General features: G+C 47.2%; 1 protein-coding gene across 3 annotated transcripts; it reads left to right on the top strand.

The window, feature by feature from the left end:
• The first annotated feature begins 1742 nt into the window (after nucleotides 1-1742).
• On the top strand, nucleotides 1743-27969 carry akap1b (A-kinase anchoring protein 1b). Of its 3 annotated transcripts, none has more exons than XM_088907283.1 (11): nucleotides 1743-1854; nucleotides 10061-11937; nucleotides 14439-14572; nucleotides 15895-16021; nucleotides 16432-16559; nucleotides 17600-17777; nucleotides 18692-18842; nucleotides 19332-19399; nucleotides 19920-19993; nucleotides 20708-20773; nucleotides 22199-27969. In XM_088907283.1, exons 2-11 carry the CDS (start codon nucleotides 10086-10088, stop codon nucleotides 22259-22261), a joined length of 2841 nt encoding a protein of 946 aa, XP_088763409.1. In that variant the 5' UTR covers nucleotides 1743-1854; nucleotides 10061-10085; the 3' UTR covers nucleotides 22262-27969. The 3 variants fall into 3 exon arrangements, with proteins under 3 accessions (XP_088763409.1, XP_088763408.1, XP_088763410.1); XM_088907282.1 differs by lacking the exon at nucleotides 1743-1854 and adding an exon at nucleotides 2384-2592; XM_088907284.1 differs by lacking the exon at nucleotides 1743-1854 and adding an exon at nucleotides 3429-3455.

Raw genomic sequence — 27969 nt, 5'->3', positions numbered from 1 at the left:
TCTCTTCTTGTGCTTTTACTAACTGCAGAGGCACTTGAGGGAAGTACGCTTTATTGCTTAGTCAAACCAGAGATTAGCACCATTCACAATGCAAAACCCTTTCTCTTGCAAAGGCATCCTGACACACACTGCACAGTTCATGAGTTCATGAGATGCAGTCAGCGTCACGCTCTTGCATGATGAAAGCATGCCCGCAAAAATTAAATGATCATTACTGACTTTACATAATCTCACATTTTGGGATTTCTGCTCTGAACATGAAAAGGAGGTCCATAGACTTTAGGGGGACTTCTTGCTTCACAGGCAAATAAAAATAAACTTAAAAAATACAAAAACTAAGAACATGAAAGTTAACAGATTGTTTAGCCTTTCATCTTGTAGATTCCTCCTCATCCCAGGAAATAAGATTAACTTTGTCCCCCATGGGGAATTTTTTGTATGGATGCATACTGCTTCTGTACATCTGAATACATTACAAACATTGCATATCACATGTATTGTACCTGCATAACTCATTTTAAAAAATTAGGGAGCCTTCGATTATACAAATCCAGAGTGTAGTTTGCCCCAGACACTGGAGTTAACACTCTGCCTCTTGCCCTGAGGTTTTTAATATAGCAGGATCTGTTTAACTCATCTGAAGGATAGCGCCTCCTACGGTGCAGTGTCACCCATTGGCTGCCACCTACTGGTCTATCAATACATCACTACAGCAGCTTCTTTTCTGAGATACATTTTCCCGTACTGACCAGTCCCAGCTCGGATGCGATCTGGAGAAGACGAGATGGAAACGCTTTTAATTAATTAATTGCTTACACTTATATAGCGCTTTTCTGGACACTCCACTCAAAGCGCTTTACAGGTAATGGGGATCCCCTCCACCACCACCACCAATGTGCAGCATCCACCTTGGTTTTTCCACCGTCTCAGTAGAAGACACCGTTTTTTAAAGGGGGTGGATGCTTTTGATTCTTAGTATGATATAGTGTATAGACTATATTGTAGCGCCACGCAAGGCGGGCTGAGAACAGCGCCTGGGGGCGGGACTACGGGACTGTCTCTAGTGTGGCGGAGGCTGCGAGACAGCCCCTTCCTTTCGTGTCCGTGTGTTAGTGAAGGTGCAGCGCTGTAACCCTTGTCCTTTCTGTGTGTAGCTTTTCCGGTTCAAGTTCAAGTTAATAAATGTGTTCAGTCCTATTCCCTGAGTCCCATGCCTGCTCCGTTCCGTACCGAAACCCGAATTCGTTACAATATTATAGCTCCAAGGAGATTCATAACAATGAATGTGCCCAGCCACACATTAAATCAAGTAACAGCAGCGATTCTTATTTCCACACCAAAAGCCAGGCAACGTGAGCTGCCCGCGCCGTCAGATTCGCTCAGGCCACCATCCGTGAACGTGAACGCCACGAGCTTTTCCCGTCGGCCCGTGACGCGTCGCCTCCTCCCAGCCTCGCGATAGGGGCAGAGGTCGCACGCTGCGGAAACCCACGCCATGGCGGCTCCTGGCCGGCCGGCGCCGTCCCGCAAGCGAAGCGCCGGGCGCCTGAGCCAACATGGAGGCCGGAGGGGCGCCAGTTTCCTTCCTGCTCTAAACCCCACCCCACCCCCCCCCCGCCTCTCGGGATTCGACGCCTTGCTCGGAACCTGCGCGAGACCCGCCTGGCTCCCCGGGCCTGTCGCGAGATGTGATCAGCTGTTGTGTCTGTTTTTAGAGTCCAGTGTCCGGACTGCCAGCACGTGGGGAGGAGAGACAGACAGAGAGGGGAGCACGTTGGGGGGTTAAGAGAAGGGCACGAATCTGTTTAGATAGTCGCATACAATTCACGGTGGCGCTTTGCAAAAAGAAAAACGGTAAGTATACGTACGCTTCTTATCCCACACCATGTGCGGCTGCAGCGGGGCGAGCGGGGCTGTCGGCTCAGCAGGCGTGTTAATAGTAGCGTTAGATTTCCTGACGTAGCAGCGACCTATCAAACCTCAGAGAGCACCGGAGCCGTAAGTTAACTTTTCAGGCGAGCCTTTCCGAGTCGAGTCTCCGAACTGGGTTTTTTTTACCCCCCCGCCACCACTCACCTCCGTGCATTTCCAGTAGGTCTTCGCTATAGTTTGGAAGAACAGAAAACGGGACTATTCATGATTTTTTGTCCTTTCTCCACACCCCCCCCTCCTCTCGGTTGGGCACAAAGACACCGGAGGAGGCTGCCTTGTTCTTGCCTGGAGCACCGGAGTATTGCACCGGCTGGATTGGAGGGGGTCGCCCACCCGCGGAGGCGGCGTGTGTGATTTCGAAAGTGTAGCGGTTTGAATCTTTCTCTTCTCCCTCCCACCATCACCGCCTCCCTGGCCCCCCTGTATAGCGGCACGGCACCGTCTGCGATCCGAGTAGAGGAGCGGGGTGGTGTGTGGTGTGCGCTGCCGGACCGGAGAGGTACAAAGACGGCGAAGCGAGGAGATTGGAAGGGCCGGAGCGGTGATCCACATGGACTCGTTAAAACCCGCTAGCGCCCGACGCCGTGCTGAAGGCCGCCGGTAACCGAGTTCCCGGTGAATTTGATGGAGGAGAGCGATTCCGTTTCGGCGGGTCTGGAGGTGACTCATTCTTCTCTTTCGCCCAGTGACTAGGAGCGCTGCGGCCTACCTCGCCTTCGGAATATACCGCATACATGTACTACAGCGGCATCGCTCGTTTTGCATTGTTGCCTTGGTTTTGTAGTGTGCGGTGCCGCATGATGGGGGGGCTGAGATTGTTGCCTTTCTCTCTCTCTTTTTTTTTAATTCGGTTTCCCCGCTGGCGAAATGTAGCGGGGATGGCGGTGCACCTTCGCTCGTCTTGTAGCAGCTTGCAGTCCTTGCTTTCTGCAGCGTGCCTGACGATGCTTGCGTGTGAGGTTGTCTGTTAAGTTTCTGCTGCATAAACGGGGCTTTTCGGAAGGACGCCAGCGTGTTGTGTTGTGTGTGTGTGTGTGGGGGGTCCGTTTAGACCTTGCGATACACTTAAAATCGCCCAGTTGCTCGGCGAGCGGCGTGGTTTGTCGACACGCCGGGCGAACACACGGCCAGCCTGGTGTCCCTTGCGCCCGCTTGCCAAGGTCGCAGCGCGGCCGCAGCTATTTTATCTCCTGGTTCAAGGTGAGCTTTGGAGGGGAGGCGTTAACGCTTCATTAAGGACGGGGGGGAGTGGTTTTTAGGCCTCGGGTGCCGGTCAGAGTGGCCGGGGAGATCCTCTCCACGCGTGGGGAAACGGGTGTAGGTCACGGACGCCGACGGCGTGCGCGTCGCTCTCCCTCCCTTCCTCCGCCGTCACCGGAATGTCGCTTTAAAAATGTCGCCGTGTGCGCTTGGGTGTGTGTAGTCGTGGGCTGCCTGCCTGCCTGCCTGCGGCTACAGGCCGTCTCCCCACGGCGGGCGAGACAGAAGCCCACTGTGGCGAGTGCACGGCAGCTCTTCGGGAGGTCAGACGCCCGTAGTCGTTGTGGAATCGTATCGTTGTTGCGGCGTGATGGGTGGATGTTTTCTTTTCCAATTCGCGAGCAGCTGTGAAGTTTTCAACTGACGTGCTTGTTTAGTGAACTCCTCCTGTTGGAGTTTTAGTGGCGCTTAATCACGCTCATTTCTGTGGTGCGGTTTGCTGTTGCCTTTTCCTCGGGTTTCGATGAGGTGTGCTCACTTAGTTAATGGCGAAGCCTAGTTCTTCATGTTCAAAGCATTTTTTTTATAACTGCAAAAATAAATGTGGCCGTAGGTGAAGCTCAGAAGGCATATTTAACATTTTTCCACACAGTGGGGAGAAAACGGTTCTGTGGATTTTGCGCGGTGCAAGTACAGCGGCCTTAACCGAGTTCCTCGTTGTGAATGGGATGGCTGTTCCTCCAGCTGGCCCTGGTGATGTTAAGCATCCACTTGTGTGATGGATGATTTCAGCAGCAGGAATGAAGGGCTCTCTACTTCCCCGGACAGCCATGAAGCAAACCGCAGTCAGTCTGCTACTCTTCTGCAATCAGACAAGGTGGCTGGAAGGTGGAGAAAACGGTTTTTTTTAAAAAATCCCGAGAAGGATGTTGTGTGCCACATTGAGCTGAATGCATTGTGGAAGGTTTCCTGCTATAGGATTGAGCACTACATGTTTCATCATTGTCATGGCTGTGGAGAGGGGAAGGGGTGACGTTATTGGCTTGTTTGTGCTTCTTGCTGTCACATACTGCTTGGTGCTGCTTACCTGCTCAGTCTTCTGTCCCACAGAGGTTGATCAAGCTAAAGGTCTTTTTGGCAACATGCCCAAGGCAGGCAGGCAGTGTGATCCTGACTGGAGAGGAGCGCAATACTGTAAAAGGGACCCGGGTTGATCTGAGCCAAGGGCATTTAGACCTGCAGTTCTTCCAGCACCTCACACTGCAGGACTCTCCAACAACCTGGTCTTTAATTATTTAATTGACCCGTGCAGCATGCAATTAAATAATTAAGCGATTGACTGATGTTACAAAATGCTAGAATGGAAAAGACGGGGAAGGAGAGCTTTGTGTGTTTCTGATCTTTAACTGCCAGAGTAAACTTGACGGTTACCTCTTGTTTTCCTGAATGACTTCTCATTGTAGAAGCCTGGACTTGGTTAGGATTCACAGTCCACCCCTGCAGAAACAGGGGTGATGTTGGTATTCTCTTTAAACTCAGTCAGAAACGTAGGGTTACCTTGCTGTTATTTTTTTTTAAAGGAGGATTCAGTTTGCTCTGTGATTTTAACTTTTTAGTATAATTTTGTTTCCGGTCTTGGTTTTAGTAACCCAAAAGCGAAATTGAACGAGAAGCACAAGATCGGATTTTTTTTGTGTGTACTTTGCCTTGAAGACTGTTTACACTAGCGCAGGGTTTATTTTTGGTTCTTGTTTGCTCTGACTTTTTGCACCCCTGTCAGGGTTTTGGGCATTGCGCTGGCGGTTTGGCTTTGACTCCTGCTTAACAAGTTCTTTGCCAGGTCATGACCTTCAAATCTCTTTTGTTTAGTCAACACACCACCTTAAATTGAGTCAGCTCTCGCCTAAGTTAGAGCAAACTACATCATATTAGCAGCCACGCACGTCGGTTCCTTTTTAATTTAAGGATCGACCAGACTATTTCCCGGCTGGAATGAATGTGGCTTTGTCTTAAGAGGGGGGAAAAGCATGGTATTGTAGTAAGTGTTTCTTGAAGTGAAGTCTCTTGGGAATACTGACAGCTTGTTCGATTTGGCTTGGCAGTACATTTGAAGAACGTGAAAGGGTGCTCATGAATACAGTGCAGCGATGAAACTCGTTGATATTCGAAGATGTTGGTGTTTCAGAGGTTGCTTGAAGGGTGTTGCACATCCTTCAGGGAGGACTTGAGTGTGGCCGTAAATATCATTATTCCTCTAGCGCTCGGGAGGCTAGTAATGGTGAATGTATAGTGTTTGTATTCTGTTTTGCGTTGCCATTCTTTATTCCATTGGTCACTTCCAGCGAATGGGTCAGCCAGCTTGACCTCCGTCCACTTAGCTAGTTGACAGTGGACACTAGCGCACCATGGAGAGAGATTGTGTGACCCTTTGGCACTGGAGAATCCGAAGCGGAGCCGTGCTGGACAAGGCAGTCAAGGTCGAACTCTCCAGGATTTTAGTGCAGTGTGATGGGCTGTTCTGATCCCATCTTCCATTGGTGTGAATGGCTCTTGCTAGCATGTTGCTCTCCAAGTATCCCTGACCACCTGTCCCCAGAATCCCCACGTGTTCCTCCAGCTGTGTTAAATATAGAGTGAGGGTCATTGTGAAGATTTCTGGTTTGCTGGTAACTTTTACCCTTTTTTTTTGCTGATTGGTGCAAGTCTCCTTGCATCCTTGCATAGGAATAGTTTGTGTAGAGCATGTTTACCCCTTTTTGACATCCCCAGCAAAGAATCTAGGGTCTTCCTGGAAAATGAGCATCTTGTTATTCAGCTTTTTCGTTGAAGTTCAGAAATGTAGATGAATTTATTACATTGAGGAGAAAAGGGAGTGATGAAGCTTCATGCAAAGGAGGAGGAGACGGAGATATTTCCCAGTAATCTAGTCAGACCCACCTGTTTTTTATGTAAAATAGCTGGTGTTATTTTTTTATCTCAGCGTTTCACAGAACAGGGTGTTGAAGGTCTCTAGTTTTCTTGAGGGGGAACTCATTTCTTGTGCTTGGGAAGCTTAGATCAATAATCGCTCTGTCCAGGACAGCCTCAAAGGAGCCAATAACAGTGTATTGCTTGTGTCCTTTTTTTATAACGAAACAGGGTCATTGAGCCTGTGTTTGTTATAATAGGTGGACAGCTTGACGGAGGGCTGTCCAACTAGATTGTACAGCAGGAGCATAGCGTCGCACCACTGCTGTACTCTTGTAGCATGAGCTGATCTGCTTGTGGGATGTTCCTCCTGGCCCAGGACCCTGTGATTCCTCGGTGAAGAGTCCGCTGACCTTCCTGAAATTTTCCGGAGACTCACGAGAAATGGATAAGTGGCATGCCACAAATGTGGCATTTCACTTCTTGAGAGAAGTATTTCGGCAGTGGTGTTATCGCCTTTAGTTTCTTACAAGGGCACATTTTGTCGTGATGTGGCCAAGCTGTAAAAGGTCCCCAGAAGCCATAGAATAAAAATGGGGAATTTGTGTTAATCATAAACTTTAAATAGTGAGTTGCATTCTGCTCAGTAGATGTATATGGTTTAGATCCACGTGTGCTGGGCTATGACAGGCAGAAAAGAATATGGCTTTATAAGGACAAATCGTAGGTCACTTATATAATTACATTAACTTGTGTTGGTAGAAAGTATTTTATACTGTGAGTTAGTCCTCACCTGGTGGTGGAGTGAGAGAATGCTTTGTGTCTCAGAGGGCTAGATCAGGGCACCTTCTGTATCTCTGCCTCTGGCCAGCCTTGTTTTGCATCATCTAGTGCAAGACCCTGTTTCAGGTCACCAGGCCTGAATCGCCCCGTGGGTCTGACACATTTACACTGCTGTACTTAAGTATAACCTCCTACCTGGACTGACAGACATTCAGTAACGCTCAGCAGTCTGCCAGCATTTTCTGATTGTTTTAAAGTGGTGAGTATTGGCCTATGTGAAAGGTGCAGAGGATCAGCTGAATGCATGTTTGCATGCTATTTTCGTTTCAGGTTGGAGGAGTTGCAAGGAAATAAGCTCAGTTTGGTAGAAGCCCGGACCAGCAGAAGGCAAACCCATGAAACGGACTGTCTGGGCCTCTGGCTGCTCCGACATGCCAAGTTTCTTATCTTATCTTGGGAAGAAAGTCAGGTGTTTTTGTAAGTCCGCCTGTCCCACGAGCGCCCCTGCATGCTGGGTCTGTTGACTCGAATGATCTTTTCAGGACTTCAAGGTCAAATCCAGGGGGGAGGACGGAGGGTTTGCAGTTTTTTCTCTTTGCGTCTCTTTGTGACGCTCCTTTTCTTTGGCCTGTGTTCCGTCGTGCTGCACTGCAACCTGCGAGTATCGAACTCCTGTTTGCTTGTGGCGTAGAGGGTCTCTCCTGCGGGTGGGGATAGCAACCAGAAGTATTGTGGCAGCCTGGGGTGTTGCCCCCTGATGCATACCAGCAGCAGGGCTGTGCCGAGCGGTCTCCGTTAAGGAAAGGCATGCCAGTCCTTCCTTTTTTAACTTGCGCTGAACTTGCTTCCCAGCCAATGCCTAGACAGGAGCAGGGCCTGGAATCCCGGAGAGCCTGCACAGATAAACATTAACTTGGAGATGCAGCACTACTTGGTGCTGAGAGAGGTCTGGATAGCTGTTTTTTTCACCTTTCTCTGTTATTGTTTTTGCAAGTCTGCCTTTTATTTAAGATCAGAATCCTAATTTTGCCCGTGTCCAGGAAAGGGGTTTTATTTTACTCAAGAGCTGCTCATAGTGTAACAAGAAGAGCAAATGCTAAATGCCCGTCCTAAGTGTTTGATTCTGTTCTGTGCATGGCTATGCTGCAGTACAGTTTTTTTCTTGTTGATCACTCTGCTGTACACTTTTAGCGTCTTGCAGCAGCACACGGTGTCATGTCTTTTGTCTGTGGCTCTTAAACCAGTCTCATCACAGGTTATCGGCAGGTTCTTGTGCTGTGCTGGTACAAAAACTCTTTTGGGTTTGTTTTTAAGTCGTGCTGTTACCTGTTTAGTTGGTACAGTTTGTTAGTGCTGAATGAGGTCTTCAGCCAGACTTCGTTGCTGCTTTGCACAGGGATTGGAATAAACTTGTTTAATTTGCATCCATCAGAAAAGCTTTCTTTTAGTTTGCGAGGCGTAAGCAGGGGTTATGAGCATCCAATGAAGTATGTATCTTCAGCCTCCTCTTCTGCACAGTCTTGACTTTTTTTCTGCAGAATTTATTTATTTGTTGTAGATAAATGGAATGGCAGTATCAAACCAGTTTGAGAATCCATTTAAAATGAAGAGGTCTCTAGCCTGGCTATTTAAATCGTTCTGTAACGTGGGACTGGCTGCCTGGCCAGAGCTGCTTTTGAGTGCTGACTAAGACACAGAGTGTTCCTTCCTCTTTATTTCCATCTCATTCAGACCTCATCTCTTCTGCACTAGCGCAGTAGACTAGTCCCAGTAGGAACACAGGAAAAGCCACCATTGGAAGACTCTTTGTCCCATCATGCACAGCTGGTTCTGTTTCACTGTAGGCAATGCTTCATCTGTTCTGGGAGCCTGCCTCTGTTCCATGATTATGATTTATCGAGCCTAACTCACATGTTTTCAGCACCTGGTTAAAAACCATGTAGAAGGGAGGGTGGGCCAACTCCACATAAACATCCCAAACTGGAGTTGCATCCAGAAACTGTGGCAGTAGTGCAGACCAGCAACTCATTGTGCTACCTAACAGTTTTTTTTGTAACTTTATAAAGTGTATTAAATTTGGTAAATTTATTATTTTTCCTTATTTCCATTCACAAGCCCACCTAGCAAAACAAGTTACAGAGGTTACTAAAACATTGTGTACGTACAGATGTCTGACATTAGGTTCTTGTGTGTTCCCATTTTTATCTTAAATACAAATAATTTATACAAATATAGCTTATCACCATTCAGGGGAGCTTAGTAATTGCTGTGACCTACCAGAGTCAAAACATGGTTTTGACAAAAGCAGGTTTTACAGTCTCCTCTAAATAGGAGGCTGAAGAGTTCATGGTCACCAAGCTTGTACTCATTAAGTATATACATGTGTCTCATTAAGGTTCTTTAGAGCTCAACTGGAGCACAAATTAGTCGGGCAATGCTTAATAGGCCAAATGGAAGTTTATCTGCTTCTCGTGTCAGTTATCAGTCAGAAGTCAATACTTCTGCAAGTTGCATCCTTGATTATAAACACCCTGTTTCCTGGAAACGGTTGAGTCGCGTTGAGATTTCTTTGTGCACATTTATACCTTAAGTACGTTTTGTTTGTGCATCTTTTCCCTAGCGTTTACTTCGCTGATCCCTGTTCGCGGGGCAGTGTTGCGAGTTTGCCTCTGTTGCAGAAAAGGGAAGAATCCTTGAATGCAATGAAGGAGTTGGAGCTGCTTGGTTGCAGCCTTCCTGACGTTTCAGACAACCAAGCGTTTGTTTGCGAGCGCGTCACAATTGCTCTTTCAGTCCCACGCTGTTCTGGAAGGGCCCAGGGTGAGAGCAGCGCCTGGCCTCCGATCAGAACCACTGCAGGAGAAACGTTTCGCATGCCCAGGCGGCGTGGTCAGGTGCCTCCATGGCTCAGCTCCAAAGGTTAAAACGTTTTACGGGCATTAGGGGAGCTTTGAATTGTTGAGCTGCGAGCATCTTGTTCTTCTCCTGAAGCACTTCACAGTTTAACCTTGTGTTTTGGAATGGGAAGGGGCTATGAATTGCTAGCCAGAACAGGACGGCCACTTCAGGGTTTTCCTGAAGAACCCAACTCGGCCGTCACTTGTCCATTGACATGCTGCCTCTTCAGATCCATGGGCTATTTTGCCTTGTATTTAATGTGCATTTTGTAAGTCCCTGTTGGAGAGGAGACTTTCATATAAATGATTGATTTTTTTTTTTTTGCATTTTAAACCCACAGGTGTAGCTGCTAGGGTCCAGAGGAGATGGCGTTGAGGTTTCGGTCGTTCTTCCCCTACACGTTGCCTGGCGTGCTGGCGCTGATAGGCTGGTGGTGGTACACCTCTCGCAAGAAAGGGCGACTCGCCGACCGCACCAAGGAGGAGGGCGCCGGCGCGGTGCTGCCGGAGGCCTGCCGGCTCCCCGCTCCCTCCGGCGAAGGAAGCAATGGCATCGTGGAGAAGAGCTGCCCTCGGCAGGCCTCGGACAGGAAGCCGCAGAAGAGCAAGAAAGACGCCGCAGAGGAGCAGGAAGTTGTAGCAGAAGTCCACACTGTAATGGCGGAGCCACCGGCCAAGGAGGAGGGCCCAGTGCTGTCCAGCGAAACGCTGGGAGCCTCGTTAGCCCCCTCCGACGTCGGCGGCTCGGTTGCAGAACTTGATGTCAAGGCCGAGCCAGCGTTGCAGGAGAGCAGGGCCGTGCCCCGCCTGCTCGAGGCTGCCTTCCCCCATCGGCCAAAAACCGCGGAGGAGAGCCTCCCGTTGCAAGGACCAGGGGAAGCTGGGTTGAGTGCAGGCGCTCCGCTGCTGGAGGGGATGCAGGCGGCGACAGCCTTCATCTCGGCGCCAGGAAAACAAACGACCAAGAAGGGCGAAGGCAAGGCAGCAGTGCTGCCAGCCTCCCGGTCGAAGGAAACCAAGATCTCTCCCGCCGCGGATCTGACCGAAGCCGTGAGGCCGGAGCCAGAGGGGGAAGTGGCGGCGGACAAAATCGCAGTGCCTTTCGCCGAGGAGCTGCAGCCTGGAGCGGCGAAGGAGAGCCTCTCCTCCAAAGGCGACCTGCACGCCGCACCTGCGGTGGAGGACCAGAGCCCCCCATCCGGTCGCAAGGACCCCCCCTGCTCGGAAATCCCGGCAGCTTTCGTTTCCTCCTGCCACGTCGCGTCCACCCCCGCCCAGCCGGCCAAGCCTGGGGCAGAGGGCGCCCCTGAAGCGGAGGGGTACAGCAGACCCCAAGAGAACGGCTTGCCCGCGGGCCTGGCGGAACGTCGCGGAAGCATGGATGAGCTGGAGCGACTGGCGGCCGGCCTGATCACGGAGGTGATTTCGGCAGCTGCGCAGGAAGTGACGATGGTCGGCCGCCGCGGTGATGCGGGGAATGGACAGGGGTGTGGGGCAGCCGTGGGGGAGCAGCACTCGAGGAGCACACAGGAGGATGGGGAGATGGGCGGCAGCTGCCTGGCCAATGGGAAAGCGTGCATGGTGTGTGACCAAGTCAAAGGGGATGAAGGCCAGACAACCCAGGAGGTGGAGCGTTCGGCACAGGAACGCTCCGGCGCAGCAGCAGCACTTGCCACGTTAACTTCGGAAGCAGAGGATACGAAGGAAGAGCCGAAAGGAGTGCAGGCGCCCGTCCGCCCGGCGGCACGGAATGGCTGCTTACCGCCTCTCGCGGAGGAGAACGGGATCGGTGGGAACAGCAGCAGGTGGAGAGCAGAGAGAGGGCAGAATAGCCACTCCGTGGGCTTGGCTGAGGGCAAGAAGGAAGCAGTGCCTCAGAGCCTGGTGAGGCTCCAGGTGGAGGAGCTTGCGGCTGGTGCAGAGGATTCTGGGTGCAGCACGTGCCAATCGGAAGATGGGATCAGCAGTGAGGACCTCCTGCAGGGCACAGGGCTGTCCTGTGTAGTGCCCGAGAGCAAAGCGGACCTGTTGAATGATTTGGTGGTGGAAGTAGCCTCAGAGGGGCAGTGTACAGGGTCGGGTTCAAGTTCAGAACAGTCTCCGGCAACAGCTGTGCTACCGACGCACAGAACCACGTGTGCGGGCAGGGGGCTTAATGGCACCTCCCTCAGGAACGGAGGACACTGGACAAACGAAGCAGAGGGAGATCATTCTGGAGGTGAGTTTGAAAGTACCCACAAGCAGAAATACCAGCCCAGGTCGTGGAAGCCTGCTGCTTGGCGTTCGTTGTAGCTGAGCTGTCTGGTGTTTGATCAGCACCTTCATTTGTTTGACATTCACAATTATTTTGCATTCCAGTTGAAATTGGTAAAGAAGGTGTGGTTCAGCATGTTTGTTACTTCAGGCGCAGTATTCATCAAGCAGCAGTGAGCTGAGATTAATCAAATACCAGAAGAGATGAGGCTTTGTCAAGAAGTTCTCTCTACTTTTGACGTTCTCTAATAATCCTGTGCAGTGGTAGTAAAACAGCAGCCATGCAAGAGTACATCTTGCTGTGTGGGTGCCTTTTTGCTTAGATGCAATATGAACTTTTCAAATTTCTTTGGCTTTTTTTATAATATACACTTGGGACATTTCTGTCAACCTCTGTAGCAGGGCTTTATATGTGACAACAGGGGATCGGAATAGAGATGTATGAATAGAATTGGTTGCCAAATGTCTTCTGGTTTCCCAGAAAATAGTTTTTTGCTACTACATGACAGGTGTCTTGACCAGAGTCTTGGTGTAGGGCTAATGCAGCTTTCTTATGGTCTGCCTCTGGGATGTTGACACATGACAAGATTAGGAAAGAGTACCGCACTTCTTTTGGCCCTGGGGTGGATATCTGTCTGGACAGTGCTGGTGATGACCGCCTCTGGAACTCCCCTGGTTACTGCTGGGAGAGGCTGGGTATTTTCCTAAATCACAGCCCTGACTTCTGTTCAGGTTCCCACCCAACACACAGAGCAGATGAGGTTTGATGCTCTTTACTTGACCCTTTTGCATTTTTCCTTTGTTCCGCAGTAGCGTATGCTAGATTCACTCTTTTTATGGGTTTGGCTTTAGATCTTTACGATTGCATGCTTTCTGTTGCTATGTTTCATTCAGCAAAAATTAAAAATTAGGCTTCCTTTCATTTTTCTTTTCAAAGTGTGTCTGTAACTTGTGCCCAGATCGAATTTCAAACATTGATTCTTCTGCTGTGGAAGCATAATGGCTTGGAAGGTTTTATAAACCTTATTAGAGGCTGCTATAAGAGGCTTAGCAACAGACAAGGAGCATGCTTGGAAACTATCTAAGAGATTGAGGCATTGATGTGCAATGTACAGAAATATTGCAGTCCCTACGTAAGTAGTGTCTCCCAGGGGCTTGATTCTTACTATCAACAGGTTTTTACTGGTGCAATTTAAAACTCACTGTAACACACATTTTAACGTAAATGTTTTTCAATTCTTTAGATATTGTACATGGATGAAAAAGCATGTATCTTACTTAGTATGGTTATCACCACTGTTAATATGTAACGGTGAACAAAGTAGCACTTTTACTGGACATCATTGTAGTTATTGCCACCACCTGACTTAGCTGATTTTATTCAATGCAGTTTATTAACTTCACACCAAGGGAAAATGTACTTCAGGAAGAAAATGGTACAAATGTTAATGAATAGCAGTAAACCTGTCAAAACAACTTGTGTAGCATAAGTTTTATACAAACATGATATGGAGTGTTTAACAGCTTTGACTTGCGTTATTTTGGCATATGGCCTGCAAAAATAACTTACATTCCATGTCGCTCAGAAGTTGCATGAGTTTAATACATTTCTGCATGCATAAAGCGAGAAATTCAAAGTAGCTTTTTATTAATTACAAACCATCTAGCTGGATTATTGCACTATAACCTTGCGACAGAGTATGTCAGTATGGTTATTAGCACAGGAATGCTTTTGTCCCAGTGGTATTCATAACTATGTGGTGGATTCTGGTGGATGTGAGTAATGCATCTGAAAGACCACACTACAGTGCATGTCTGGTTTTGCATTCATTTCAAGTGCTCACTCATAGGTGTGGGTGAAATGCCCCTTGACTATAGACTTTGTCTATAAAAAGGAGTGCTGAACCATGTGGTCACTGAAAGGTGCACAGTAGCATATATAAGAAACAGCGCAGTTGCTTTGTTTCTGTGTTGATGTACTAGCTAACAATGTCAGCTGTGCTAGATTTAGGTTACTGTGGGAGCATGCACCATGTTCTCTGTAATCTGCTGCACGGTATCATAAAGTCAAGGTTTAAAACGTTAAGGCTTAGGATCTTGACCATTTTACTGCCAGCATGCATGCAACAGATATTTATGCAAATATTTGATGGATGTTTTTTCAAGTTTCTTTCCCTTTGTAGCCATCTTTTAAAATCTGCCACACAGGTGCTTCCTGTAGCTTATCCGGGTGAAGACCTTTGTGGCATCCTGCAGGTGGGATTCCTGAGAGGCAGGGAGGTGTAATTGGAGGACTGTGCCCTGGTGCAGACAGCACAAATGTTACAAACTGCTCTAGTGAGGGAAGTTAAAGCAGGTTTCCCACTTGGACATGATAGCCTTGGGTTCCTGGCGCGGTGCTCTGGTTCTTCGAGTGATTGAACGGTGCTTGAGCAGCGCTGTAACTAGCCGCTGTGCTGCTTGCAGGCTCCGATGTCAACAGCATGGACTCTGTGGACAGCGGGTACACACTGGGAGCGGGAGAGGCCAAGAGGGGCACCGGCCAGCCTCCGCATCCGCAGAAGTCGGAGCTCACCATCTGGGAGATAGAGGTGCCGAAGGTGAGACTGCCTTAGCAAGTTCTTAGGGCCTTGAGGTATCATCACGGACCATGAAAAACCGAGTTCTAGCAAAGCCTCACGCAGGAGGCTGGAGTGGAGGAAAAGGAGATTTGGCGTTTGAATGCATCTATGGTTGGCACATTCCTGTTTTTTTTCCCTATGGTTCATTCATGCATCCTGGAAGGGGGCTACACAATGGAGACAGAAATGTCAGGCAGCTCTGCTCTGATTTTTTTGGGGGGTTTGCCTGATGGTGGAGTCCATATTTTGAAGAGTGTAGCAGGTTGCCTTCACAAGGAAAGCGAACCTGTTTTACATTGGGGTACTCTGCTTCCTTTTAGAGGAGGGGAGAGGCAACACTGGAAGTCCTTACATTAAAGAATCTGAAACCCACGATTTGAGTTATAGACCTGAAATTAGAAACCATCAGACGGGTGTGGCTCTTGCCCATTATTTTAAAACAAGGCTTGCTTTGCGTTATGCTGACCAGCAGCTGGGGATTCAGGTGTGGTGACACCTGGCTCTCAGGTAGTTGGAGGAGTGTAAGGGGAATCGAGCTGTCCGCATGTCTGAAACGCTCAGCTTAGTGACGCTCCACTGCACACCACTATCTGGAGTGCCGGAGGAATAGTACCGTTTCACGCATTTGAATATTTTAATTAGCTTGAAAGCTGCTTCAGCAGCAGCATTTTGGAAATTGTGGGTTGGATTACATTCAAGATGGTGGTGTGAGAAATTTCAGGTGAGTTAGTCTATCCAACCATTAAGAATTTGCTCAGTGGTTAGATAAGACTTGTTTCAAAGTGTTCCTGAGAGCCATCTTTGAGAGCTGTTTCATAATAAATGTGCATCTTCTTTGATGCTTACAAAGAATCTCTTTGTAATTGCATGTAAATCAGGAATGCATTGTTAATTAAAAACATTAGTCCAGGTACTATGTGCAATCACAGCTTGCATTGGATGTGCTGTGACACAAACACAGGAAAAGTGACATCTTTTTGCCAATCGATAGTAACCCAAGATCAGAAATCACCCCCAAATTCTTTGTTTTGGATCAAAACTCAAGCACATTGTCTGTCAGGTGATTAGGATAATACCTAATACCTGATAAAAGCTGTATGCAACTGATGGGAGGAGCTAAGTTAGAATTAAGGTAAGTCATTGTCTTGTTTGGGAAATGTTTAGATGAGAGTATTGAAGCAACTTCTTTGCTATCAGGTAGTGTTTTTTTTTTAATCTTAGAACTGAATGAGCTTTTGGCCTTTGTATCTTCTGATGTGATGGGGGAATTTTAGTGTTTGTTTTTTTTTTAATTTTCACAGCATCTAGTTGGGCGATTAATTGGGAAACAGGGAAGATACGTGAGCTTCTTGAAGCAAAGCTCGGGTGCAAAGATCTACATTTCAACACTGCCTTACACTCAGGAGTTTCAGATCTGCCACATAGAAGGTGAGTGGCAGCACGTGTGGTGAAGGCGCCCCGCCGTTGATCCTCGGTACTAGCTGGGACCCTGGCAAACCAGTCCATGTGGCAGTGTCAGGAAACCACCTGGCGCGTGCAACGGTGAACGCGTGAACTGCTTTCAGGAGAGCATGAATAGAAGGAGAGGGCTTGCAATAAAGAAATGCATGTCGAGTTTTTGCTTGATTTAAAGGGCACCTTTCTGTCACCACGGCTGCTCCAGTGCGTTGTGCTTGTTGGAGCCCTGATGTGTGAATTTTGAATTGATTCGCACCAGGGAAGGGGTGCATGGACTTGTCCCAGCCAGGGGAGCTTAGTATGGAGAGTCCCGTCACCTGTGGGCACCTTCTGTTGCAGAACAGCTCAATGTTTTGTTTTTTTTTATATCCACCTCCAAGGTACACAGCAGCAAGTGGACAAGGCGCTGGGGCTGATTGGGAAGAAATTCAAAGACCTGGACCTCACCAACCTCTATGCCCCTCCTCCCCTCCCGCTGACCCTGCCATCTCTGCCAATAACGTCGTGGGTAAGCAAGTGCCTGCCCCAGGGGTCACGTGCAGGAGCCAGGCTTGGGTACCAGTGCCTTTGGAAACCCTGTTCACTCCCCTGCATGTCAAGATTACACCCTGCTTCTCTCACACCTCGCGCTGATGTGTTTGTGTTGACCCGCATCTGTGGGGAAATGATAAAAGACATCCACATCAGAGGATGTGTATATAAAGGTGTAAGATTTAAATCGAGAGGTTGTGTTAAAATTGTATAATCTGCAGGTAAGGCCTTGTTTAGAGTATGGTGTACAGTTTTGGTGACCATGTTGCAGAAAGTGTCCGTGCTCTGGAATTGGTTCAAACAAGAGCAATTTCTTTTCTTGAATGGAAAAGTTTGAGGGGGACTTAATATGTGCATTGCGAACGCTCAGAGGCACTGAGTCAGTCTTGTGGATGCCTTCAGACATGCCAGTGAAATAATCTAGCAGGTACGAGTGGAATCTGTGGAAGAGCATTTGTTGTGAACAGGAGGCAGTTCTTCACACAAAGGGTTGTGGGAGAAATTAATCTTCACAGCCATGTTGTTGACACTGATACCGATACTGATGCTCCTAACTACCAGAAGAGCTGTGTAGACAGAATGGTATCAACTGCGTCATTTACCGCTCTCTCAATTCACGAGCAAGTCTGTTAATTTGAGTTGCTGGTTTTTGATAGTGGCACGCTGTTGCCTTGATGAATGGGGCCCTGAAACCGTGCAGTTTTCGGATGCATCTGAACCGAAGTCCATTCCCTAATGCATGGAACACTGGTTAGGTGTGGCGTGGTGCCCACTTCTTTGGAAAGCTTGACAACAGAACACTTTATTTAAGGTCTAAGAAAGTCCAGGAGGTGTTTTTGGAAAAGTAAATGGACATGTTGACAAGACAAGCTAACCACACAGTAGAGGGCATTGAACCAGCTCTGGCTTCTTTTATTTGTCTGTCTCAAAATGTGTGTTGTGTGCTGGAGTTCACGGTGTTGTCCCGCAGGGGAGTTTGGAGTTGGAGTCATGCTGATAATCCGCTCTGTCTCTCAGCTCATGCTTCCCAGCGGTGTGACGGTGGAGGTCATCGTGGTGAACATCGTCTCGGCGGGGCACATGTTTGTACAGCAGCACACGCATCCCACCTACCACGCGCTGCGCAGCCTGGACCAGCAGATGTTCCTGTGCTACTCTCAGCCTGGCATCCCCACCCTGCCCTCTCCTGTCGAAGGTAAGGCGGCCACATGGCTTCTGAGGAGGGGGCCTTTTTTGCAGCAGGTCCACAGCCTGGCAAGTCCAGGTTCTTCCTGACAGTGGCGGTACCTCGCCACCCCACTCTGGTTTTATTTCCTCCAGTACCCACACCAAGCATGACCCACAGACAAGTCCTCATTCTTTCCAGAGCTTCCCGCTCTCGGGGCCGCTGGTCGCCTCAGTTTTGAAAGGAGAGTGCAGCAGCTCTCTCAAAGGGGGACTGCAGTCCCCATTTCTCACACTGGTTATTCAGTTTCGGTTACCAAATACATTCGTTGACTGTATAGAAATATTTTACAGGTTCTGAATTTACAAAATCATTGTCCCAAGTACTGTAAGTCGCCGTGTTGCAAACCCCCTGGTCTCTCCACAGGTGAGAGATCACACATTGTGACGTGATGCAGCCCTTCCTGCTCACTAGTCACTGTATTGACTAATGCAGTGCAATACGATGTAAGAGCAAATAAGTACAGGTTGTGCAGCAGATGTATCATCATGTTCCAACTTGATCTGCATGCAGACTTAACAAGTAGTGTTTGTTAGCAAAAGTCTTGAAACTGAAAGCAAGAGATGTATTCACAAACTTGCTTCTTCACAATGTAATTGAGCTGCATCACATAATATAAATTGGAGGTTTTACATGTTGCTGTGTACATTTTACTTTCATTGCAACCTGGAATACTCATCGGCGCCGATTCTTTTTGACCCCAAAATATGAAAATAGCGCAGCAGTTCCCCTTTGCTGCAGATTGTATGACGTGAGCCTGCTGTTGGCATGGTTACCCTGAGTGCTCCTGGGGCGGGGGGCTTGTGGGCCCCTCTCGCCCGCTGCGCCGCCGCTCGCTCGGCGTGGGCTGACGGCGGTGGGTGGGGGTCTGCCGTGTGTTGCAGTGGGAGTGATCTGTGCCGCCCCGGCGGTGGAGGGGGCCTGGTGGCGCGCCCAGGTCATCGCCTTTTATAAAGATTCCAACGAAGTGGAGATCCGGTACGTGGACTACGGCGGGTACGAGAGGGTCAAAATCGACCTCCTCCGGCAGATCAGGTGAGCCACCCTGTTTCTGCGAGGGAAGTGTCATCTGAACCTTCTCTGCTCCTCCTCTTCATTCCCCCAGGGTCATTGAACTTGACTTTCTTCTTAAGGCAGCGTCAACTAATAGTCTGTGTAGCTTTGGCAGGCAGTGTTGCTACCTTCTATCCTGCTAGAAGTCTATGGTAGCTGTCAACCCCATGTATGAAATCGGAGCATTTACCTTTATCTTTAATACTGCAGTCATTAGAATTAAGCTAGAGTGCGGACCTCTGTTAGCGGTTTGATTTTTATGGAGCTGTTCTGCAATGGCAAAATGCTAATTAAGAATTAAAGCAGTTTAAAAGTATGGGTGGTTTGAGAAAAAACCCAAATGCCCCCTTGTGGTCAAATGACATATTGCTTGGAAATCGGTCTGGGCGAAGGAGGAGAGCAGGTGTGTGTACACATTATGGCAAGTGTGCAACAAGGATTATTTTGTTTGTTCTTGTTTTTTTTTTTTAGATCGGACTTTGTAACATTGCCTTTCCAAGGAGCAGAAGTATTATTGGATAACATTGCACCCCTGCCAGGTACGTACTTCCTGCTAGATCGGACTTGAAGGGCAAAACCCAGCACGTGGGTGTCCACTTCTGATTCTATAGGGTTGGTGTGTCTGCAGTTTTTTTTTATTCCAATTTGTCTCTTTAAAGAGCTAAGTGGGTTGCTTGTCAGCTTAACTGGACTACTTAATCAGTCTCTCTCAGCTCTTTGGGTTCTGCTGTTTTAAAGATACCTAGACACCTGCAGATACACCAGCTCCCTGGGACCAGGGCTGGAATTCTTCAATGCTGGAAGAGGTGTAATGTAGCAGCCCTAGCCAATACAATTACAGCTTAAGCGAAGAACTTAGTTTGGTTTCTGCATTTGCTTCCCCCCCCCCCCCCGATCTAGTTGCTTTATATAAAGATGGAATACATTTATATCTAATCAAAATATCAAAACATTTTATTGTCCTCAGCATCATTGTGATTCAACAGATATCCGTATAAAGCTGTAACAGCTGTGTATTTGTCTGAACAGTTTTGTAACGTTTTTCTGTATTCCTTCTAGGAGAGGACAGATTTTCTACAGAGGCAGACTCGGCACTTGAGGAAATGACCAGGGGGGTTGCTCTGCTAGCACAGGTGAGAAAACCGGTCTAGATGGGCTGCACTACCTTTGTCTTTTGCGCTGACTTTGCTTTAAATTTGCATCGGTGCATCTGTTATCGAAACCAATGTTTTTCCCCCCTTTTAATAAATTAAGTTGGAATACCCTTAGGCACAGGACTGTGAGAATAGTATACTGTTTCCCAGAGAGGCTGCACCTGTCTTCAGATGTGAGTCGCTGTGTGCTGGGAGAGCCCTGACTGACCAACCCCACCTGGCCAATTACATCCTCGAACCCACAGCACTTGGGTCATAGCGCACAGCTGGCACCAGACATGCTGAGCCCCTCAGGACGCCCTGGCACTGGACCGGTGGTTTTCTGAGGCGTCGGTCGTGCTGTAAGGTGGCTCTTGGCAGTGTCAAGGTGGCGCAGTCTTGCTGTGTACCTTGAGCATAATGCCTGTTCTGGCACAATGTGGCATTACTGTTTAAAGGGTCCTTCACTCTTTATGCATTTTAAACCTGCTCTGGGTAACAAAACCCTGAACCTCCCACTGCTGCTATTACCATCCCAGTGTCCTAATTTTGCTCTACTTAGTCAGTTTTATGCAATGCAAAACCCTGGTTCATAATGGCTGATTAGTGTTCTGGGAACGTTCAGAGTTCTGAGCTTTGCAAGTAAAAATAAACCCATGCATGTTCTTCAGATAAGTGTTTCTAGATGTTTAGGATTGTTTTGCCCTTTTTCAGGTCACAAATTATGACAGTAGCACTGGCCTCCCTCTGATACAGCTGTGGAACATGGTTGGGGACGAGGTAGGGAGGTTTTTTTTCTTGTGTATATGTGTACCCAAGGCCAGGGAGTTGACTCCTGACCAGAGCACATAAGGGGGACCTCAGAATCTCATGAATAATTTACACTTTTATATAGCATTTTTCTGGTAACTCCACTCAAAGTGCTTTACAGGTAATACTTTACCAGTGTGCACCCCCACTTGGATGAAGCAGTGACAGCTGTAGTGCACCAGTACGCTCCCTACACATCAGCTCTCAGTGGGGAGGAGAACAGAGTGATGAAGCCAGTTCGGAGATGGGGGTTATTAGGAGACTGATTTGCAAAAGGCTAGGGGGATATTGGCCCCTACTCTTTTCAAGAAACGCCCTGGGATTTTTAATGACCACAGTGAGTCAGGAGCTCCGTTTTACATCTCATCTGAATGACGGCACCTTTTTACAGTATACTGTCCCCGTCACTATACTGGGGCATTAGGACCCACACAGATTGCAGGGTGAGCACCCCCTACTGGTCCCACTAACACCCAGGAGGTCTCCCATCCAGGTAGTGGCCAGGCTCACACCTGTTAGCTTCAGTGGGCTGCCAGCTGTGAGTTGCAGGGTGATGCAGCTGATGCCTCTTAGGATTACCCTTATTAGGGTTTTTCTTACTGATCATGCTGAAGCCAGCTTTCTTTGTTGTTGACGCAGCAGACTGTTCTGATGTCCCCATCACAGCTATAGGATTAGGAGTGTGTGTCAGAGGATATGAACAATCCATGATGTGTATTTTACTATTGTCTGTGCTGTAGCTACGGCTCTCTAGTCCGGATTTGGATGTTTTAAAAGCTGGAGCACTTCTCTCTCCTCCTGGCCCTGGAGAGCTTTAGGGTTGTTTTTTCCCCCCCTCAGTCTGAGCTCCTTGTTGACTTTGAGCTAATCATTGACTAACTTGGCCTTCCTCAGCACCATGTTCCTTCGTATGTTTTCAGTCTCTGAGGGGTTTGAGTTCCCCATCAAACCTGCTGTGCTGCAGGTCTCCAGGAGTGAGCAGTGAGAGGGTGCTCAGCATGCTCGCTAGACAAGAAATAGTGAGCAGGAATGACCAAACAGATGTAAAAATTTAAAAAAAAAAACAATTAACCAGCCATATTGAGGTCTTTGAACTGTTTTTTTTTGCCTTGTTCTTTAATGTTCAGTTACCTTTTCCATCCTTGCTGACTGAGTCTCCAGTCCTGATCCTGCATGGGCCCCTGGTGCACCATCAGGTTTTCCAGGCCTCTCTCTCAAAGCACCGGCATCTGGGGGGAAATCAGTCCGATTAACTGGATCCCGTCTTGCTCGGAGATGTCGGTTTTAGGTCGCCGAGACCTGGAAGCACTGTGGCCCCTCAGGACCAGGATGGGTCCCGACCTGTGGCCTCACCACGGTTTCTGATCAAGTCTCCCTTTTTGTCTCGTCCTGCAGCTGGCGTCGGTGAACCGGGCTCTGGTGGAGAGAGGGCTCGGCACTTGGATAGAGAACTTCTGAGCCCCGCTGGCTAAAGAGCCCCCCACCCCCCTCTCCTGGCCTTCCTGTACACGTTTTCCTTTACTCTGCACACTGGAATTAGGCTTGGCAGCTGAGATCTGACCGTACTGAAATGGTTTTACTTCATGGATAGCACTTCCTGCTAGTTTAAATCACTGTGGTGGGGGGCGTTTTCTTTGGGAGAAGTGGTTCGTGGTCACGTTTTTCCTGACTCAGTGTAAACTCTTTTTGTCGGAAGAAAACCAATAAACGAAGAACCACTTTCTCGTAAGCCGACCTTCCCAAAAGTGAAAATACTTTTGTCCTTGTAAATTTCTATAACGATATCTCTATAGTAAACTAAATAAAGATGAATCAGATTTCCGTCCACCCTGACGTTTCTTGCAGCCCTTCGGCGCACTGTCCTGTGGAGTAGCTGTCCATGGAAGTGTAGCTGTGCTGAATGAAGGACCTGCGCACTGTAAATTTGTGCACAATTAGTTAATAAAGGCAGTTTCCCCTAAGGCAGGTCTTGACATAAATCTGAGCTCCTTTCCGAGGAGCTGGGGTTTAGTTTTGAAGATCCATTCCCAAAGCCAGGCGCTCGGAGGTGACCTGTGGCAGTGGTGCTGACGCAGTCCAACGGGACAGTTTCCTGCCTCTTGCGGTTTACAGTTGCGGCTGGGGGGGGTGGGCGGGAATGATCTTGGCACGCTGTGCTGCCCTTTTCCGACTCCGAAGGAGAAATGTAAGCAAGCTCCTTTCTGCACCCCCTGGCATCTCCCTAAAAACTGTGGTCTTAAAGGAGGCTCTTCTGTCATCTATCCATTGAGTGACCTCGGACTGGAGCTGCTGAATCCCGCTTCTCCGTGAAATCCAGGTTCGGGATGCCTTTGTTTACCCATTGGCCACTTATGTTGCTGCGTGAATTTTGCTCTACCTAACCTACCACTACGATTTACCACTTTTTATGATGAGGAACATCGTTTGAAGCTGCTGAGATGCTTTGCCGAGAGGTTATTCTTGGAAATGTTTTTCTTCAAGACTTCAGATTTAGCCCCCCCCCCCCTCCCCCCCATCACCCGTCGCTCCAGGGAATTCTGGGAGAGAACTACAAACTTTTTGTGGAAATCGCAACCCAACTACAGAGTCCCGTGGAGGAGAATGCCCCCTAGGATCGGGAGCCGAGAATCGGGTAACTCCTGCCTTTCCAAGTCCATAGGAATCGGATGGTGCCAGTTCTCCGGTTGGAATGAAGCTGCTTTTTGTGTGACCTGACCTCACGTTTAGGCTCTTGCATCAGACGCTGCACTGTTCACAGCTTCCACAGTTTCAGTTCTTACTGAATTTCGCCAGTGAGTTAACTTTTTTTAATTCGAGATTTTCAGCATTTTACCAAGTTACCCTCATTAACAGGATATTAAAATGTTTCTCATGGACGAACCCTTTGGGACTGTGCATCAGGACTGACAGGACTGAATAAAATTTTCGTAGGTGGTATTTTCTCACATCGTTTTAGCCTTATCTTACTGCCCTACATACTGGTGATCATTCAGACTTCAGTTTAATAGCTTAAGGTTTTTTCTCAAAACTTGGGTGAAAGTTGAATGTTTTTAACCTTTTCTTGGATAAGTAATGACAGGGTGTTTGGGGAGTGGGCCTTCTGTGTTTTATGTTGTAAACAATTTAAATGTGTAAGAGTTGTCAAAGCTGATTTTCCTCAATTTAAACGGTTCCTCTTCCTTTTACCCCCACTGTCATCCCAGTTTTTTTATATTTGGAATATACATCCTGAAAATTCCCAGAATACTAGTGTTCTGGGAAATAAAATTCCATATCTTTGGTTTGTGTTAAACAAGACCTGCAGCTACTTTACTTACTGCTTTATTTCAGGTTGTAGACTTTCACTGTGGCATTTTAAAAAAACAAACATCACCCTAGTGTGATATCGGCTCCACTGTGGAGGTGTTTCTGTAGCTGAATCACTGTACTAACCCATGGCTACAGCACTTAATAGGAGTCTCTAGGTTTGCACTACATGGTTGTGTGCTGTATTTAATACTGACAACGGGAGACGCTCCTTTCTAGAAAGGCTTGAGAGTGTGCGGAACAAACTGCTCAGATGTGTTAAAGTCATGACTCTGGATTCTTTCAAGAAATGGCTGGATGAGACCCTTGTTTTCATTAGGCACTAACTACCAAGTATTCTGCATAGTCTTATAGCCCTGTTAAAATGTTTAGCTTCTCCTTGTAGTCTTGGCTGTTGGCAAGTGTGCAGCCTTGCTACACCTCAGATGGAGGATTATCATGAAGAGCACTTGTATAAGTTGCTGACTAATTGTTATACATCATATGAGAGCTATATTGAACTGCTCATGGTCGTCTGGGGTTAGAATTAAAATATCGCCTAAAAGCGTCCTTTCATGCACTTATTTATTGAAGTAGGCGATGTGGTCGCACTTAAAATTGAAGATTAACCTTTAATACAGAAATATTGCCATGAAGAACCTCTTACAGTTGGATTGTTTCTCCGACTTGATGCCACAACTTTGTTGTGCTAAATGAGTTCCTTCTCGTATTTGTCGGCTTTCAGAGTGTTTCTGATGTTTGAGACCGGGTATTTCCAGAGCAAAATTTACTCTACTGTATGTTTGGAACAGATTTGATTGGCCATCATGTTTGAAAAGCCTACATTGTTTCAAAACCTGCTTTCTTGATTGTCATTTCCTTATAAGATTTGCTGCCGTTACTAGGATTTTCTTCTGACTTGTGCTGCTTGCACATGAAACCTGGGTCGTTTTAGAATTGCGGTTTTATCTTCAGACACAAGGCCAGGCCTCTGTACCCAGATTGTCATCGTCAGTCTCCTGTTTTGTTTTTGATACCAGTTTGTGAATTTTAAACTGATTTTGTTAATCATTCACCAGTCCCTTTTCATCGTCATGCATCCAGGTGCGTTTGAGGCGTTAATGTTAAGTCAAAACTTTTTTTTATGCTTTTCATGTGCTTTCCAATTTTCATCCCAAAGGAGCCCACTTCCGGAGTTATCCGCCCCCCCCGCTCTAAAAAATTGTGCCTTGGGATCTTTAGTAACTGAACAGCCAAGACCTGTTTTGTGCCTCATTTGGTAAAGGGAAGCAAGTGTTTCCAATAACCATATGAAGGCATTGGTGTTAAAAAATCTGGTCTGTAAGCAGGAGAGACACCTACTTGTCCACCAACACTACATAGCAGCAACCTGGTTTTCCTTGGAGGCCTCCAGCCCAGTACTGATCAGGCCACGGTTCTTAGCTTCTGAGATCTGACAAGATCATATCTGGTAAAACTGCCATTGAAAGAATGTTCATTTTCTTTTGCTTTAAATTTCAATTTTTATATATACCTCTGTTCTATATATATGATTTAACATCGACAGGAATTAATGATTAAAAGCTGACATGATTTTGTTAATTTGAACTCACTACAGGAAACATGAAAAGGCTTTAAAAAAACTGAACGTAACTGAATTATTTTTTAAGGAGATGGTGGATAATTTTGTATCCTATGATCTACTGTAATGTTTAATTCAGTGTTACCGGCAGCTTTTGACAGGTGCTTACCTGACATTGTTCCACTTTTAACCCAGGTTTTACGCCGTTAGATTTGATTGCTGGATGTTACACAAGTCATACTCGTTTATGATGGACGACATTCATCGCATTTGTAGCGCACAGATTTTCTGTTAATTGCATTTTAATTTTTCCATTTTAGTTCGTAATCGGCCTGGACTGTAATCTGCCTCACATCTTGGCATGTGAGGGTGAGGAGGAGAACAGGCAGAGCACAATATGAGTGGGATGGTTATCATTCCCATTTTATCATCTAGCGTTCAGTGGATGTTAAAGTCAGTGTAGTTGTCTGCCTCATTGCTGACCAAAGCTGAAGTTCCCTTGTTTGCATCTGGCTCTGAAAATGCTTTTACAGTTTCATTTGGTAACTTCGCATCCCTGCTGGGAGTCTTTTCACCACATAAAGATACACAATTTTAAAGGACTGCTGAGTTACGTCTCGTAAACCATTGAGTGACAGTGCTAACAACTTTCCTTATTAGTATTGAAGTCTTGTGCTGGCTGCTTCCTGGAGCTCGTTTTTTAATGGTTAAGGAATATAACAGTCTGACGCCCTACTCCCACTGTAATTATTTACAACAGTGGTTTCCAATCATGGTTCCTGGAGATCCACACACCAGCTTCTTTTTTTGTTCCACCCGAGCACTCAAATAACTGGACTTTCAATAGATCAAATAGGTTTGATTGTAACCTTTTCAGTTCCTAAAGATGTAGGAGGTGGCCTTTTAACTATTGTTTTGCAACTTAAGATCTCCAGCCTTCGGGTAGAAAAACTCGCAAAGGTTCCGGCCACGGGGCTTGTTGGCTCAAGGAAGAGTTAATTTCAGGATGTGGTGCAGCAGCTGTGGGGTTCCCCAGGACCGACGGTGAGAAACTGGGGTGCATGTTTTCCCTCCTGCCGTCAATGACGAGAGAGGGGTGAGAGGAGCTGCCCGTGAGCAACTTGAGTGCATCCTCTCCTGGGGTCGGGACTCTTGTATTTTTGGTGAAACTCGCAATCGAGCACAACAGGCTGGGATGGTTATCGTGACCGTCTCATGGCCTAGTGCTCGGTACGTGTTGCCAATCCAAGCAGCACCTTTTGGTGACATTTGCCGTGACTTCTGATATCAACTCTGGGGGCACCCATTCGTGGTTGTTGGGTGTTCTTCTTTCCGTTGCTCTTGAGGCATTTTTTTTTTTGCATCCAATCATAGCTACCCTGACTAATCACCCTCCCCCACACTCCTATAAGAACTTTGAGCTGCAGCGTTGAGCTGTTTTTTTTACTAGTGTTGCCCTCACCCCCCCCCCCCCCCCTCCTCCTGTGTCCCAGAGGTTCAGTAGTGCTTTACTGGCCTTAGAGGGGATCAGGAGAGAGTTGCCCGTCTGCAATGTTGAACACAGTAATGTATTCATCAGAATGTTTGACAACTTAAGTGGCTGTTCACAAACCTGTTGGCGACTCTGTTAAAACCATGTATGCGTTCTTTATTTACAGTAATATCACTTGTTTTGGTTAGGCACTTCTCTGTCTTGTGCACTTGAATATTCTTGCATAAAAGCTGGATGTTGCCCACTCGTATTCTGTTGACAAAACACAGAAGAAAGCAGATTTGTAACGTGCACTTCTGCCAGCAAGAAAGACAAGGTGGGGCATACTTGATAAATAGAACATTTTTATGCATCACATTTTAGATAAGTGTTTGACTTCCTCAAGGCCTTTGTTCAGATTTGTGGGGAACATGCTACATCTGAATCATTTTATGAAATTAAGGCTTTTTTTTGGCTCTCAACCCTGCCAGGCCTGATCGTCAATCTAATGAGATTTCTTGGGTTGTGCAGATCTATGTAAATAGAAAATATTTCATTGTACTTTTTGTATAACACTGGGGGAGTGTAAATGAACATGGGAATTTTTTTTTTCTCCTCAATCCAATTACTGTTCTCCAGGTAGGGCTGGTTTGAAGTGTTTCTTAGCTAGAAAACTACAAGAAGACAATTTTGCTATAAAAAAAACTAAGTGATCCTGCCCAGAGCGTCTGTGTGTACAGGTCATTTCTTTTTGTTAAGACTCACTATGGTTTGATTTTTGGTTGTACAGATATATCAAAAAAGAAAATAAAGATATTTAAAAAAGGC

The sequence above is a fragment of the Atractosteus spatula genome, chromosome 27 (assembly GCF_055471065.1).
Source record: "Atractosteus spatula isolate fAtrSpa1 chromosome 27, fAtrSpa1.hap1, whole genome shotgun sequence".
NCBI classification, from domain to species: Eukaryota; Metazoa; Chordata; class Actinopteri; order Semionotiformes; family Lepisosteidae; genus Atractosteus; species Atractosteus spatula.
Note: the sequence above shows the minus strand (reverse complement) of the source record. Positions and strands in the feature narration are given on the sequence as shown.

What these genes read in the sequence shown, in the direction of transcription:
- akap1b (XM_088907283.1), top strand. Translation starts at nt 10,086, where the DNA reads ATGGCGTTGAGGTTTCGGTCGTTCTTCCCCTACACGTTGCCTGGCGTG. An exon ending in CCTGCCCTCTCCTGTCGAAG is followed by an intron (nt 17,778 to 18,691) that starts GTAAGGCGGCCA and finishes CGTGTGTTGCAG; the next exon opens with TGGGAGTGATCTGTGCCGCC. An exon ending in GGGTTGCTCTGCTAGCACAG is followed by an intron (nt 19,994 to 20,707) that starts GTGAGAAAACCG and finishes GCCCTTTTTCAG; the next exon opens with GTCACAAATTATGACAGTAG.